The sequence below is a fragment of the Pseudorasbora parva genome, chromosome 6 (genome assembly GCF_024679245.1).
Source record: "Pseudorasbora parva isolate DD20220531a chromosome 6, ASM2467924v1, whole genome shotgun sequence".
Classification (NCBI taxonomy): Eukaryota; Metazoa; Chordata; class Actinopteri; order Cypriniformes; family Gobionidae; genus Pseudorasbora; species Pseudorasbora parva.
This window is the reverse complement of record NC_090177.1, coordinates 22,370,530-22,386,540: the sequence shown is the minus strand read 5'-3', so window position 1 is coordinate 22,386,540 and position 16,011 is coordinate 22,370,530. Positions and strand designations below refer to the sequence as shown.

At 38.7% G+C, this 16,011-nt stretch overlaps 1 protein-coding gene across 10 annotated transcripts in view; it reads left to right on the top strand.

Annotated features, from left to right (window-relative positions):
* agrn (agrin) overlaps positions 1-16,011 on the top strand; it is a 299,876-nt gene that overhangs the window by 255,145 nt on the left and 28,720 nt on the right. For all 10 annotated transcript variants that reach the window (XM_067446245.1, XM_067446240.1, XM_067446239.1 and 7 more), the window contains 8 exons: positions 1,472-1,597; positions 4,841-4,968; positions 8,075-8,189; positions 11,002-11,121; positions 11,369-11,716; positions 13,594-13,786; positions 13,917-14,132; positions 14,490-14,719. In XM_067446245.1, coding sequence (XP_067302346.1) covers positions 1,472-1,597; positions 4,841-4,968; positions 8,075-8,189; positions 11,002-11,121; positions 11,369-11,716; positions 13,594-13,786; positions 13,917-14,132; positions 14,490-14,719 — 1,476 coding nt within the window. The remainder of the gene's footprint in view (positions 1-1,471; positions 1,598-4,840; positions 4,969-8,074; positions 8,190-11,001; positions 11,122-11,368; positions 11,717-13,593; positions 13,787-13,916; positions 14,133-14,489; positions 14,720-16,011) is intronic.

Here is a 16,011-nt window from a genome sequence, read left to right as displayed (position 1 = left end):
ATACCTATGGAATGTCCCCACATATCACAAAAACAAACGTGTGTGTGTGTGTGTGTGTGTGTGTGTGTGTGTGTGTGTGTGTGTGTGTGTGTGTGTGTGTGTGTGTGTGTGTGTGTGTGTGTGTGTCTGTGTCTGTGTCTGTGTGTGTGTGTGTGTGTGTGTGTGTTTACTTCCTTCCCATGGATGAAATCAAAACAAAGACATTTTCAGAATCAATACATTTCAACTGCTACCTTGAAAGCCAATTTTAAAGAATATTAAATTGGTTATTAAAGAAAATTAAGTCTAATGTTAACACAGCCAAAGACTCAGATAATCCGTAGATGCTTTATCTTTTTCCAACTAGTAATAGCAAATAGCTAGAAACAGAAGAATGTGTAATACCATAGGGAAAGTTGTAATTCTAGAGAGCATTTTAGACAAAAATATATATGCACCTGTGCGTTTCATCCCATTTCTAAATGTGGATCTGTTAATTTTTTCAAACAGTTCAATTCACTAGCATAGAAAAATACCAGTCATGGGCTCTAAAAGCCACTAAACTTTCATTTTGTTGTCAGCCACAGTCACTTTTGAAATGATAGTGTCTTGGTTGACATACAAGTGACAAATTCTTCAATCCCTTCACTTGTTTTGTGCCCTTCACCACCATAATACATAAAGTGGACCAGCTATTTTTATTCAGCTAACGCTAGCTCTACAGGCACACTGTTTAACTGACTGAACTGGTATAAGAGAGAGCAGCAGGGCCTCAGATTTATTCTCTTGTCACTGTTCGACCGGAGCGCTCTTTGACACAGAACACATGGAGTCTGTCTGACATCGGAGTGGGAGGCATCTCTTGAGACTTTCTGATGACTTTCTGCCTCCCAGTGAACCAATAGCCTGTATAGCTGAAGCAGTGTGGTGGCCAGCGTGCACCTCGGGGGCAGCGGCTCATAAATTTGCCTACAGATGCAATGAAATGACATCCAGGGATGCTTTCCAGCTCTATGCCAAAAGTCATTTTCCACCACTCACTATCTCGTTCACACGCTGCCTTTCTCATACTCACAGAGCCCTTGAACATCTGACGGCTTTATGGCTTGTTTGGCAAGCGGGAGATATTTGCTCCAGCCCACAGTCCTCATCTTTAGTGTATATATATACTTGTAGGTGTGAGGCTGGCTCCATTGCCAAGACAGTTTTTACAAGCTATTGTTAGGGTTTGCATAATGAGCATCTTAAAAGTAGGAATACATCAAGAAAGATGTAAAAGTCATTTAGCAACTACTCGCAGATTGTTTACTGCAAATCAAAGCGTCAACCATAGAGCCGTCTGCCTCTGTAATTATTTACACCATAATTTTCCTTCTCCACAACTTGACATGTTAATTGTTCTTGCAATCATACAAACATAGAGATATCAATTTACTAGAACAATCAAATTCTAGAAATCCTGCTTGTGTGACGTCTTTATCTCTCTTTTCAGGTACAACGGTAGCAACTACCACTATTCCCACAGCCGAGGAGCGGTCCTCCTGTGACAACACACCTTTCGGCTGCTGTCCCGATGGGAAGACGGCGGCAATCAGCTCAGAGGGCACAAACTGCCCCTGTAAGTTCACATCAGTCACTCTCTACCCTATTTTATACTACAGATAATAGCACATGTTCGTTTATTAATTGTTGACCATGTGAGATGTGACCATCTCTATATAAGCCGCCAACAGCGATATTCTTTGGGGATGGAGGAGGAGTAGTTGGTAATGACAGGAGAAACTACATTTTTATGAGCATATATTATCTCTGACATGCCGTATAGATGTTGATTTTGTGTACCCAGGGTCCAAAAAAATTTGCACTAAACCTGCACCAAATGCAAGTAAAAGTGTCCGTTACTTACCAGGAACTGATATAACACATTGTTGAAATGAAATTGTATGTATATATGAATGATCAGCAATTAACAATTTAATTTTATATTTTTATATATTCTTATAAATGGTTTCTACTTTAATATATATTTTGTAGTTTTATTTATTCCTGTAATGGCAAAGCTGAATTCTGTAAAACATGATCCTTCAGAAATTATTGTCATGTGCTGATTTGGTGCTCAAGGCTCATTTTTTATTATTATTATTATCAATGTTGAAAACAGTTGTGCTGCTTAAAGGATTAGTTCACCCAAAAATGAAAATTCTGTCATTAATTACTTACCCTAATGTCGTTGGACACCCGTAAGACCTCCATTCATCTTCGGAACACAAATGAAGATATTTTTGTTGAAATCCGATGGCTCAGACAGGCCCTTACTGACAGCAATGTCATTTCCTCTCTCAAGACCCATAAAAGGCACTAAAGACGTCGTTACAAAGCCCATCTCACTACAGTGATTCTACAATCATTTTATGAAGTGATGAGAATAGTTTTTGTGTGCAATAAAACTAAATAACGACTTATGTAGTGATGGGCCGAATTCAAAACAATGTTTAGAACGGTTTGAATCAGCGTATCGATTCATGATTCGGATCGCGTATCAAACTGCCAGACTGCTGAAATTACGTGACATTGGCGATCCAAGTTTTTTTATACACAAAAACTATTCTCGTCACTTCATAAAGTTATTGTAGAGCCACTGTAGTGAGATAGGCTTTGTAACGACGTCTTTAGTGCCTTTTATGGGTCTTGAGAGAGGAAATGACATTGGTGTCATTGAGGTCTTACGGGTGTCGAATGACATTATAGTAAGTAATTAATGAGAGAATTTTAATTTTTGGCTGAACTAACCCTTTAATATTTTGTGGAAACCATGATACAAGTTTTGTTTAGTACTCTTTGATAACTCAAAAGAACTGCATTTATTTGAAATAGATTTATTTTGTAACATTATAATTTTAATTTTGACCAATTTAATGTGTCCTGGCTGAATAAAAGTGCAATTTTATTTCTTAAGAAAAAATCATACAAACCCCAAACTTCTGAACAGTAGCGTATATAAACAGTTATTTTTTGGACCCTGAGTATGCCATATGCAGGGGAGCAGGTTCTGTGTCAGTAGCCGTAGCAAATGGATCAACCAATTCTAGAAAATGTATTCTAACTGGCATCAGACCAGATGCGTCAATATACACACAGACCTTTTTCTCGCACCAGTCCCATCTGTTTTATAAAAGTAGAAATTACACACAATAGAGACTAATCAATACACGACAGGCAGGCAGATGTTTTGTGTTCTCTGTATGGGAACACTAGGTCAAGTGCTCACGTCTCTTCTCATATCCGTCAGCCGGGTCTCGTAACTCCCCACCGTTTATTGGCGATGTGTCACAGCGGCCGGGAGCGAGGGCACTAATGTCCACTGCGTTCAGTCTCTGCTGTCAGCTCGAGCTTTCCCCGTGTCTCTCAAGCACTAAGTGAAGGAGAACTCCCCCTCGTATCAAGGTGCTTTACTGAAATCTGAGAACAGCGAACAGTGAAGTCTTCCCTCTGGTTTGCTTCCTGATGTTATGAGGGGAATTATGCTTCCCTAATGAAAACTTACCTGTTTAACTAAGTTGCAATTAATTAGATCATGTTGAAATAAATCAATCTAGTTTTCCAGTACTCAAATTATAATAAATTATTTTTCCACTGGAAATATGTTACTGTTGGTTTATTCTTCTCTGTTATTCTGCATTGAGCAATAACAAGCCTATGATTTAAACTAGGGGCTTAGATGCCTCTACCCCACTTCTCTCCATTAAAGTTCAAATGTTAGTTGAGAATGAATTTGCATATCTAGTGTAAATTATAATTATATAGCTCGTTGTACAATAGTAAGCCATCTGGCTGCTTTGTAACCAAAGATAAGGACACATGGTAGACATGATGAGTACATTCTAGAAATGATGGACCACAGCCATATTGTGGTGGAGAATTTAGGACGTTCATTTAAATCCACATCTAAAGCCTGATTTCTTTGCGCTCCGTGGGAAATTCCTGTCCTCAGATGTTTCCGATTTAGAATCCGATCGCAGTTTCCCTCCATCTCTCTTCACATTCAAATCTCCCCCATTTGCTCCTTTTTGAAAGTCCCATCAGATACGAGGTGATGTGTGTCTGTGCAAAAAGACCCTTATCATGCAGTTTTAACCAGCTTCTGTCAGTCACCCGTTCCTGGGATTAGAAGACAATTACGGCTATCTTTCATGATAATCATACAAGTGCTTATCCCGGTCCCAGCCAAGCTGGAGCCTGGCCGGCATGATTGATTTGGGCAATTTGTTCAGCTGATTACATGCTGCACAGAACCCAGCATCAGGCCCGCTCTCCGCTTTCCTTCAGTCGTTTATTCATTATTTATTTCTCCCCGTCATGTAAAACCAGGCCTCTGATCCCCTCTCACTCGTTCCGCTTATTAGTGTCAATGAGAAAGGTCAGCAATAACCTTAAAGGAATCTTTAGTGATGACCCCGACCCCAGTCGGGACATATGAACGTTTCTTTTAACCTTATATTTGTGATATATTGTGCCATGTATGTAAGTGTTGTTGTCTAATCGATCTCTCTCCACTCAGTCCTCCATGCCAGCTTTTGGGAAGAGTCTCGGTCTGGTAAACTCCAGTCCATCCTCCCTTCCAAGCCCTTCTCCCTGTACCTGTCGTCCATACTCTCACATACTTTTCTATACCTCCACCTCCACTACAAACAAACCTCTCTTTCTCCACTCAATGAACCCCACAACTAACCCCACAAAGGCTCCATCACTAACTTACAGACTGGCATTGCACCAACCACAAGTGTGTGTAACTGAGAATGGACTGGAACTGTGCATTTCATCTTTTACGTAACCATATGTGCTTCCCTGCCTTGTCCCACAGCCACCATGCGTTTCAGCGGTTTTCTGCACCTGGATAAGGTAGAGGGTCAGGAGGTCTTCTACACGCCTGAGATGGAGGACCCCAAGTCAGAGCTGTTCGGTGAAACGGCCCGGAGCATCGAGAGCGCTGTGAGTGGTGCAGCTCAAACTTGTGCTTGAGTTCACTTTCAGTTCAGCTTTGAAAAGAAGTTCATGTTTCGGTCACACAAAAAAAACCTATACAAAACAACATAAGTTTACGCCACATTAGTGCTGCTATGTTTATCAGTAGTGTGGCGGTAGTTCAGCTGTTTTTCAATATTGTAGCTTTTCATGTAACTTTTTCCTTCCCAAAAAAGGAGCAGTGAAACTGAAACTTGATTGAAGATTAGCTTCTTGTTTATCAAAGATTCTTTTCTGAAACTTTTTTCTAGTTTAGATATACCTTTTATTTCTCCATCCAGTCTCTTTTCTCTTGAGGTTGACCCCTTGGGAATTTATGCGGATTCTGTTGTGATAATTGTTGGACGTATCCAGTGGAACAGGTTGAATATGTCTTTTGAAAAAACATGTCCGTTGTTCTGACAGTCTCTAGAAAGCATTGCATTAGCATAACAATAAAATACAGACACTTGATTTTGAAGTCTGTGATCAACACCAAATCCCATTATAGCATCAAGCTCAAAAGTGTCCAGATGCTAAATATAGCCTAGTGGTAGTCACAATACCAAAATTTCTATAGCTCATACTAATACTAGTGAAATACTTCACAATACTTGATATTAATTTCAATAGCACAGGAAAAACGTGCTGTGTTCATTTACACAGTGAAATATTAGTAAATATAAAAAAATACATTAAAACAATGGCATGTAGTTTTTTAAGTTCTTTTAAATTAGTTAAATATTGCTTATGTTTTGTTGTTAGTATTTTTATATTCTTGTTGTTAATACTTTTCCAAAGGGACCATTTGTTTTCGATATAGTATAGACAATAGTGAAAAGGGTTTCTGAACTCGGGACCTCAAAATCCTCAAGATGTATCCTTCACTGCCTTTGATATCCCACAATCCTGTGTGTTCCATTCCTTTACAGTAGTTGAGCAAAAATTAAGATGGCATCTGAAAATTAAAAAAATTAAGATGGCATCTGAAAATTAAAAAAATTAAGATGGCATCTGAAAGTTTCAGATGGCGGTCAGTTTCTGTGTTAATGCACATTTTTGACCAACGTTTTCCACTCTTGGATGTTATTTCTAACGAGATAAATATTCCCTTAGTTATCAACATTGTTTCTTTTGTTGTTGATAATTTAACCATTACATTACCCCAGAAGCCGGTTCACAAAAAAATAAATAAATAAAGTTTTGTGAGATGCAGTAATAACAGAAATAGTGAGCAAATACACAAAATAAAAAATATGTTTTTTAGTTTCTTATTATTTTAGTATAAGTTAGTTATTATTAATGTTTTGATTTGGTTTTAAATTATATTATATCTTTACACTAAAAAAATATATGTTCAATAAGTTATAACAACATATGTTTTTACATTGTTTTAACTCAACAAAACAGGTTAAGAAATGTTTTAAAAAAGTAGTCAGTTTAACATAATCTAAGTTGATATAACTTAAACATCCAAGTGGATTGTACTTTGTACCACATTTCAGGTTGTGACTTTTTTTTTTTACAGTGTATACTTATATATTTATACTATTTTTTATTTACTACCTTTTTATATTTAGTAATTTTATGTACATCGTCATTTTTATTAGTTTTTAGATTTTTAGCTACAATTTATTTTTATAACTATATATTTTTTAATCATTTAATTATTACTTTTAACACTTAAACTTATATTTTCAGTTATTTGGCAAGTCTACGTGTCTTTAAGTTCATCTAATATTTATATATTATGGTATTTCAGCTTTATTTAATTTACCAGAAATTACTAATAATAATATTTTTACTTAACGATATAATCACGTGCTGGTATCTTGGCCTCAGTGTTCCAATACTTTTGTTGTATTTGTCAGCTGACACTGCACACTACCTGCTGGCAACTTCTGAAGAAGCCGGTGATTTGTTCTCGGCTTGTTAACCCGTTTTGGGCGTGTCTGGGAATGAAGGGCAGTACGATAATGAGTTCCACTTATCACTCTAATGTTAGCTAGTGCTGTGACCGAGATTCCTGACAGGAACTAAGGGAGGATGTAATCAGCCTTTCTCTACGAGAATTTCACCTGACACAGAAAGCTAAATCCCCCATACTTCACTCTTTCGTTCAGTGAAGTCCAAATCTCAAAACAGAGACGTCTTTGAGTGTGTCCAACTGCCACTTCTCCTCTGTTCGTGATGCCCCCAGGTTCAAAAGAACCCCCTCATTCATTCACAACTTTGTATCTCCATCCTGTCTTTCCGTTCACCCCTTCCATAGATTCTGAGGATAGCGCAGTTTCTGGGTCAGTGTGTCCATCCAGCTGTGCAGGGCAGCCTGGTTTTGTTGAGGGTCTCTTTGGTGAGGCTTGAAGGAAGGGAGGAAACGTCTCCTCTCTTTTCTTACCCAGCATGATTTCAAATGTACAATGAACTCAGGGAGGGTCGGCCTAGAGGCAAAAGCCATTATGTCTGCGACAACTCAGTGCTTTTCCGAATTCAAGTGCAACTGTGAATGAAATGAGTGAAAATACAAGGTGACTTGAATGGGGTACTCGTCGGACCTCCTGCTGAGGCACTCCAAAAGAATGTGCACACACGTCAGAAAGCACTAGAAGCGCAGCGGTTTGTGAGTCGATTGAGTGCATCCTAATTGTAAACCACTTCTCGTTGGCTCTGGTTTTGACCAGTTAGGTGCACTAAATTGAATTTCGGTGTAATGGTCTTTGTATAGATATTAATGGCTAATATTAGCGACTAAGCTCCTCCCACGTTGCGCCAAATCAGTGACAGAACTCTCGTATGTGTACCGAGGTGGAAACTGAGCCAACTCTTAACGGGCGGTGTTGTAACCTGACATTTACTGCTGACTTCGAAACGTGTTCATGTAATTACTCCTGCGCTGTAGTTAAATGTCAGTTTGTGCACTGAGACCCGATGGGGTTCAGTAGAGTTTTTCCACTGACACACTTTCTCATCTTGTGGAGGAATTTAGTGTTAACGAGAACTAGATCAGCATATCGAGCTTATTACCAGTTTCACACACTGCACTTGTGGCATTTAGTTCTTTGTCTTACTTTCTCTCTGCTTTTATTTTCTCTAGCTGAATGAGTTGTTCCGCAAGTCAGATGTCCAGAAAGACTTCGAGAGTGTCCGTGTGAGGAATCTGGCCCCCAGCAACTCCATAATAGCCTTTGTCGAGGCTCACTTTGACCCAGGTAAAGTTAGTTCACCCAAAAATGAAATCGATGTCATTAATGACTCACCCTAATGTTGTTCCACAGCCGTAAGACCTCCGTTCATCTTCGGAACACAGTTTAAGATATTTTATATTTAGTCCGACAGTGTATCTAAGTGTAGGCACACTATACTGTCTATATCCAGAAAGGGAATAAAAACATAATCAAAGAAGTCCATATGTGACATTAGTTAGTTAATTAGAATTATGGTAAGAAAACAAGGAGAAAATGTGCCATTTACATTAGAGCCTGCTTCAGCTTTCTACGAGGAGACAGCGAGTGAGGCAGCACCTGAGGCTTTCCATTTACATTTCCATGACATCAGTGGTATTTTTTAATAATCATCATAGTCATGTAAAAGGTAATCACATGGTTTGAATTATAGCCATCAAGCTATGTGTAGACAGTTTGTTCTACTGAAACATTGAAGTAAATATATTGTAATTTTAAAGGTGTACAGGTGTTAGTTCATGAGATGTGGCCAGTGGAATGGGGGAAAATGGGGTGTTGGGGCAATGGGTTCTTGAGATGCGCTTTTAAAGTTTGTAATTTGTGCAATGAATGAGACACTGCAGTGCAAACAGAATAAGCTGTGTAAACGGCCCCTAAAACTGGTTTATTTATAGCTGTTAAGATATATATAATTGCCCCTTCATTTTAAGATAGGACCCCCCCAAAAATAACATTCTGGCTTTGCCCCTGGCTCAAACTCACCTGCAAAATTAGCACTGAGCATAGTATGGATACTGTAATCCCTGATCTTGTGTAATAGAGGTGCCCTCTTCCCAAGCCACTGGACGCTGGTTTGAATAATAATGTTTTGAGTAGGACCAGTTACATTGGTGCCATGACCCGGATGGTAGAAAGGTTTAGGAGGGTTAGTGTAACAGAGGCCGCATAGGCAGACCTCACTCCCCAGGCCTTAAGAGGTGCACTAATAGCAACTGACACTAGGGGCTGTGGTGTTTAGTATCCCGTGCGGATTTATGCATGTTCGAATCCTGCTCAGAGCGAGTAGTCCTGTTATACTGGTGACCCGGATTGAGGTTTAGGGAAGTGAGTGTAATAGAAGTCAATTAGTAGGAGCTGTGCAGAAAGCTCACACCCCTTAGCATGCCCGTCTATCATGCTGATTGACCCTGGTTCAGATTCCACTGAGAGCGGAGCGAGTAGGAGTAGGACAAGTAATACTTACAGACTTGAGAGTTGCTGTAGCTCAACTGTTAAAGTATGTCTAGCATTCTATGCTGGAACTGTACAACATCACTACACAATCCAGGCTCTTTAAAATGCAGAAAGTGCACTTGACTAGTGCACATCTGGATGTATTCCCAGTTATAATGCATTTCTCCATTTTATCCCCATGTGCTTAATAACAGTTGCCATGGTCAATAAAAATAACAAACTTCTCATTTTCTGCCAACTCTCTGGGAATGATAAATAATTGTAAACTGAATTAGCTTAATTTTAAGAAACATTGGGGTGTGTGACGACACATTGATGTCTTAAGACACGAAACGATCGTTTTGTGCGAGAAACAGTGTGTATGTACATAGTGGTGTGTTAAAGGTAAAACACTATATAAATACTATTTGGTTTCTTGCACAAACTGATTGTTTCGTGTCTTAAGACATCAATGAGTCGCCACGAGCCGCAGGGTTTAATATGGATACAAATCTTAATTTGTGTTCTACTGAAGAAACAAAGTCACCTGTATCTTTGATGATGCCTGGGGTAAGCAGATAAACATCAAATTTTCATTTTTGGGTGAACCATCCCTTTAAATCAAATATGTCAGTGCATTATCTGAATTAAATGAGACTGCATATGCTTAGTGCTTAGTGAAGGATGGGGTTTTTGCACTAAAATACGGCACTGTTTAGTGCATTTGCTCCTCGATGTTCTTTATTATCTGCCTTCCCCAGTCGCTTTATTATCCTGTTTGTATTTTTTTTTCTTTTTTCAAGCTGCTTCTAATTTATTTCTAAAGCTGGTTCTAATTTATTTCTAAAGCAGCTCTAGCACACAAAGCACAAAGTCCGACTGATACCCTCCACTCAAATGGTTAAGTCAAGCCACCTTTATTTACGTAGTGCTTTTTACTATACAGAATGTTTCAAAGCAGTTTTGCAGCGATAACAGGAAAATGATGCATTTCGACTTTTATTTAGAATTTCCTCAGCCTGCGCTCATAAAAACATGCCCACGGCAAGAAATAAAGAGCACATAAAAACTGCCTTGTATGTTTGAAGAAAATAATTATTCAACAGCAGAATAAGGCGTATAAGTTAAGTAAAAGAATCCCTGAAGACACTGCTCTAGTCTTTTCCGGCAGTGGGAGCGGTCAGAGAGCGTGGCCTTTTTAGCGAGGTAATTTATCAGCTAGGATTTCTGAAAAAGCTGCTTTATTACGATCTCCATCGCTTCTCATGCTTTTAAGACCCTCTGAGCATCAAAACCAGCTGATAAAAATTTCCTTTGCTGTTCTCTTTTTATTGGTCCCCTTCAGCGGCACAAGAGCACAATTCTAGCACAAGCGCCTGTCATAAAGGCGGTCTGTGGTGGCCAGTTACAGGGCCATCTGTGGAAGCGTTATTAGAGTGTTTCATCCCAGCGTCCCTGAAATGCATGGCGGTTCAAGAACTGCTTTTCCCAAGGGCCTATTATACCCTGGCTTTTCTGTATATATTTGCAGTATGTTATGTCAAGTGTGAGGGTGGTGGGTCTGGTTAGAGCTGGTTTTTCATACTCTGCTGAGCAATACGTTTAATGTTGTGTTCTCGTTCCACAGACACAAGGTTCAGTGTGGAGGATATTGAGGGAGCCCTTCTCAAACAGCTCAAGGCATCTAAAGACACTGGTATTGTTGTGAAGAAACCTGAGGAAGAGAACATCCGCATCACCAACTATGGTAACCCGCTTGAAATTGCTTTTTCGTCCTTTCTCTTTTTCTCTTGCTGCCTTTTGTTGAGTGTGATTGCTCTTCAAGCTGGCATTTGATAACCACGAGTGGCCGCGGGACTCAAATAACTCAAAAAGAACCAGCTTATTGAACTTGAGACTGTATGTCTCACAGCCTCGGTTTAATTCGTGAAGAATTAAATATGTCTACCCTGACTAGGCCTATTGACCTATTTTTCCTTCTCTCTATATTTTAGGTCTTTCAGCTGATCCTTTCTTCACCACCACGACAACCACCGTGGCATCTGTCACAACTCCCAGCACCACCACGCTGTCTCCGTCTTCTGCTTTTACCACTCTCCGCCCAACCACCACCAGACGGCCCTTCAGGACCACCAGCCGCAGGACCACCACAGCAGCACCAGCCACCACCACTCCATCACAGGCCCCCACAACCACAGTCTTAGTGAGGAACAAACCGGTGCCTCACGCCAACAGGCCATGTGACTCTCAGCCCTGCCGCCATGGCGGAACCTGTGAAGAAGAGGACAATGATTTCACCTGCATCTGTCCCGCAGGAAGAGGAGGAGCCGTGTGCGAGAAAGGTGAGAAGTAGTACAAAAAAATTGAAAATATCTACATTGCAAGGACAACTGAATGGTTGATGATAAAAAAAAAAAAACTAAAATCTTTCCACAATAAAACAAAAATATATTTTTGGACCATTTAAGATTTATATTTTGCATTATGTTATTTTCATGAAAGTAAAAAAAAAAAAAAATCTGTAAATTTATTCATATACATCTCATTACTGCAGTATGTATTTTCAGTGGTTATTCTTATTAAAATGCTGCAATAAGATGTTTATTTTTATTTTTATATATATATATAAAATAAAAGGCAGTACAAAAAATACCATGTATTCTTTAAATAGGGCTGTCAATCAATTAAAATATTTAATGTGATTAATTGCATGATTGTCATGAGTTAACTCGCGATTAATGCGTGACTTAGTTGCACATTTTTATCAGTTGTAAATAAATCTTAAATGAATATGTTTCAAGTTTTTAATACTCTAATCAACATGGGTATGGACAAATATGCATGCTTTATGCAAATGTATGTTTATTATTAGTGAAACCATACTCAACAGAGCATGAAGACTAGACATGTATCAAAGGTCATAGATGTTTTTCAAAAGAACTTGTTCACATCTCTTAAGCCTAAGCTTAAAAATTCAGAATAAGCTTAGGCTTATAAATAAAGGGAGTTTTTACACTGGCAGTTTAGTTCAGAACAGGGCACAGTTCATATGAAAAATTGGTAATGTGAAAGCTGTCATGCGGACCTGGGAGCGCAGCAGTAACCTACCGCAGTGCGTTAATCGCGCTTTAATACAATTAGTGGCGTTAAAATGAAGCTGCGTTAACGCGTTATTAACATGTGAATTTTGACAGCCCTAACTTTAAATAATATAAAAATTACTTTAAATAATAAAATTATATATATTTTATTTTTTGATTTAATTAAAATGAAATTACTTTTTTTTATCCATCAACATGATTTATCAACATATTGTTGATAAATCATGTTGATGGATAAAAAAAAGTAATTTCATTTTATTTAGTATTGTTTCTTAGCTGTTTCTCTATTTTTGTTTTGAAATTAACCTTAAAAAAGCACAAAAGAAGCGATTATGAATTAATTATTGTTAAAAATTATTTTATTATTCAATGATTATTAAATAAAGGAATTTATTATTAATAAATTATTACAATTAAATATGTATTATTTATGAATGTTAATATTTATTATTAATATTTCAGCATATTTGAATGCTTTGAAGAAAAAAAGATCCAGTAATGATTTAAATTTTAAATTGCAATCCTGCTGTTACACTGAGGAAATTTTAGCTCAATTCATTGTCTCTGTTGGTGGTATTGGGATATGAAACTACCTATTGCAGCTGTGTCAGGTTATAATTGACACTAATTACATCGATGAACTTTAGCTAGTATCAAACTGCTGTGAGGTGAAAAAAGCCACTAATTAAAGGCTTGTAAGCAGCCCTCAAACTCTTCCTCTGATCAATCGGGCCATTAAAGAGTGATGAAGAGAGAAGGCTTCATCAGCCTTGCATTCTCCTGAGAACAGGGTGAGAGACAGCAGAGAGAGAGAGAGGTGTTGATACATTTCTGAGCGTGGGGATTCTCTGTCTGGAATGTAAATGTCTAACAGAGAAAGTTCTAGGGAGAACTGCAATACTCATCGTTGCGCACTAGGGAATGTATAGCAAGCACAATATGAACAGCACATTGCTGTACCATTGACAGGGATATCTGCGTTATCTGAGGGAGACACACTTGAGCGCAGGTTTGTTTGTCGCGCTACCAGTAGAGAGCAGACTGTTACGGGTTTGAAGTCCTGGTTGAGTGTCTCTGATAACCTCTTTTATCTGTCTTCTACCTTCTGTCCTACTCAGTTATAAAGTACTTCATACCATCCTTCGGCGGAAAGTCTTACATGGCTTTCCCAACCATGAAGGCCTACCACACTGTGCGCATTGCCATGGAGTTCAGGGCTTCGGATATGACAGGGATATTGCTCTACAATGGCCAGAAAAGCAAAAAGGACTTCCTGTCTCTGGCACTGGTTGACGGAAATGTGGAGCTCAGGTAAGTAATCAAGTGAAATATAGGGTTGGAAAATGATTCTTATTCAGAGCCTGAGTGATTTCCATGACCTTTCCAGATCCGTTATCCATTTTAATTTGTGGTGATCCTCTTGAATGTCTCCTGCATGAAGGTTTAACACTGGCTCTGGGACAGCTTCAGTGATCAGTAAGGTCCTGGTGAAGCCAGGCCGCTGGCATCAGCTCGTAGTAGTGCGTAATAGGCGTAATGCCATGCTGAGTGTGGATAATGAGCCGAGCGTTGAAGGACAAAGTCCCCCAGGAACAGATGGACTCAACCTGGACACAGACCTTTTCATCGGAGGAGTGCTTGAAGACATGATAGCAGAGTAAGAGAAGTTCCAGACCGCCTCCAAATAACACTAACTAGAGCCTCTTTAGTCTTGTTAGAAGCCATAATGAAACAGTATGGAGAAAAATAATTTAAATCATTGACTGTCTGAGAACCTGCCAGAACAACTAATATGACTTAATAAAATTTAGCAGAAATAGCCAAATCAAATTAGCATCAATCAGAGATCTAATTGAATGTTTTTCCATGTGTTCTCAGTCAGAAAAAGAGTGTCTTTTCTCAATAAAGACAAATGTATTATGTATAATTTCATCCTGTTACATTTTCCGTGTCATTTAGGAGTTATGAGCTCTAAGGACGGAGAACTGACAAAAGGATTGGTTTGTTTTTGCAGTGTAAAGGAGAGAACGTCGGTTTCAACAGGCCTTGTGGGCTGCGTCCGCATGTTGGACGTCAACAACTTCGTCTTTAACCTACAAGAGAATGGCGGCAGCGTTCTGTATGGTACGGCCATTGGCGAGTGTGGCAACAACCCGTGCCTGCCGAATCCCTGCAAGAACGGAGCCTCCTGCCAGGTCAAAGAAGCTGAGATGTTCCACTGCAAATGTGTCAATGGTTTCTCTGGTAGGTGTACAAGTTTTAACTTTTACTTATGTGTGTATGATCTATTGTTATCTGTGCTACATTAAAAAGGAAGTACTTTTACTGGTTGAGCCATTGTTGTCTCAAAAATAGATTATTGTTCCATTTAGTGCAGTTAGCGGTGCAAAAATGACAATATTCACCTTTAACTGTACACTTTTTTTAAGAATATAAGTTTCTGTTCTGTTCTTTAATTCTGTTCTTTTAAACTTTCTATTTATCAAAGAATCCAAGAAAAATATTGTTGATTGGTTTTCACAAAAATATAAAACAGCACTATTATTTTTAACATTGATAGTAATGTTTTTATCACTGATAATAATGTTTCTTGAGCAGCTAATCTGCAAATTATAAGGATTTCTGAAGGATCATGAGACACTAAAGACTAATGATGCTGAAATAACTGGAATGAATAACATTTAAATTACTTTAAAGTGTAATATTTCACAACTTTACAGTTTATATTGTAAAAAAAAAGCGGCCTTGGTGATCATAAGAGACTTTCTCTGATTTTCTGGATTTCATCTGTACATTAATTTTTGCTTTCTCACATCATAAGGAACAGTAGGAATCATCCACAGAAGCAGAAGTTACAGTGTTCTCTTTGTTCACATCCGAGAGGTTTTTTTCTCTCTCTCTGTCTTGCAGTTTTGCTCCAGACATTTGAAATATTGCCCAGAGTAAATTGCTCTGTTGTTCTGCTCACAAGCCTTTATTGAACAACCTTTATAATAATACAGTTCAATATCTTCCTCTTCATTTCAGTACTGCAAGAATTGCTGCAATGAGGTGTGTAGGAAAATGAAGACCCTTTGAAGTAGAAGTATACACAAAGAAATTGGCTGGAGGGATAAATATGTGGGATAACCTTTAATGTTTAAAGAGCAGGATTGTAAGTTGGAGGGTTGCCGCTCTGTCTCCGTGATAGAGCAGCCTTAGAGTTTAAGAGCAAGAGAGAGAGACACCTAGCAGAGCGTCTCAGAACACGGCGGGGGCTTTCATTACAGTGTGCAGCTGCTGCCGCCCGTGGCGTGATCTCCTACTATGTTCTATGTGATGATAGGAGTGTTCTGATAAAGCTAGAAGTGCTGACCTGAAACACTTTCAGTCCTTCAAAAAAGGAGGGCACACAACATGATGCACTACGGCTTCGTCTAAATTTGTAATAATTCAAAATCCTATTGAAAAAGGACCCCTGTTTCGCTGAAAAGTCAGCTCAGTCAAACATCATCCTGATAACACCTTTAGGCAGCTACATTTCAACTGTCAAAATC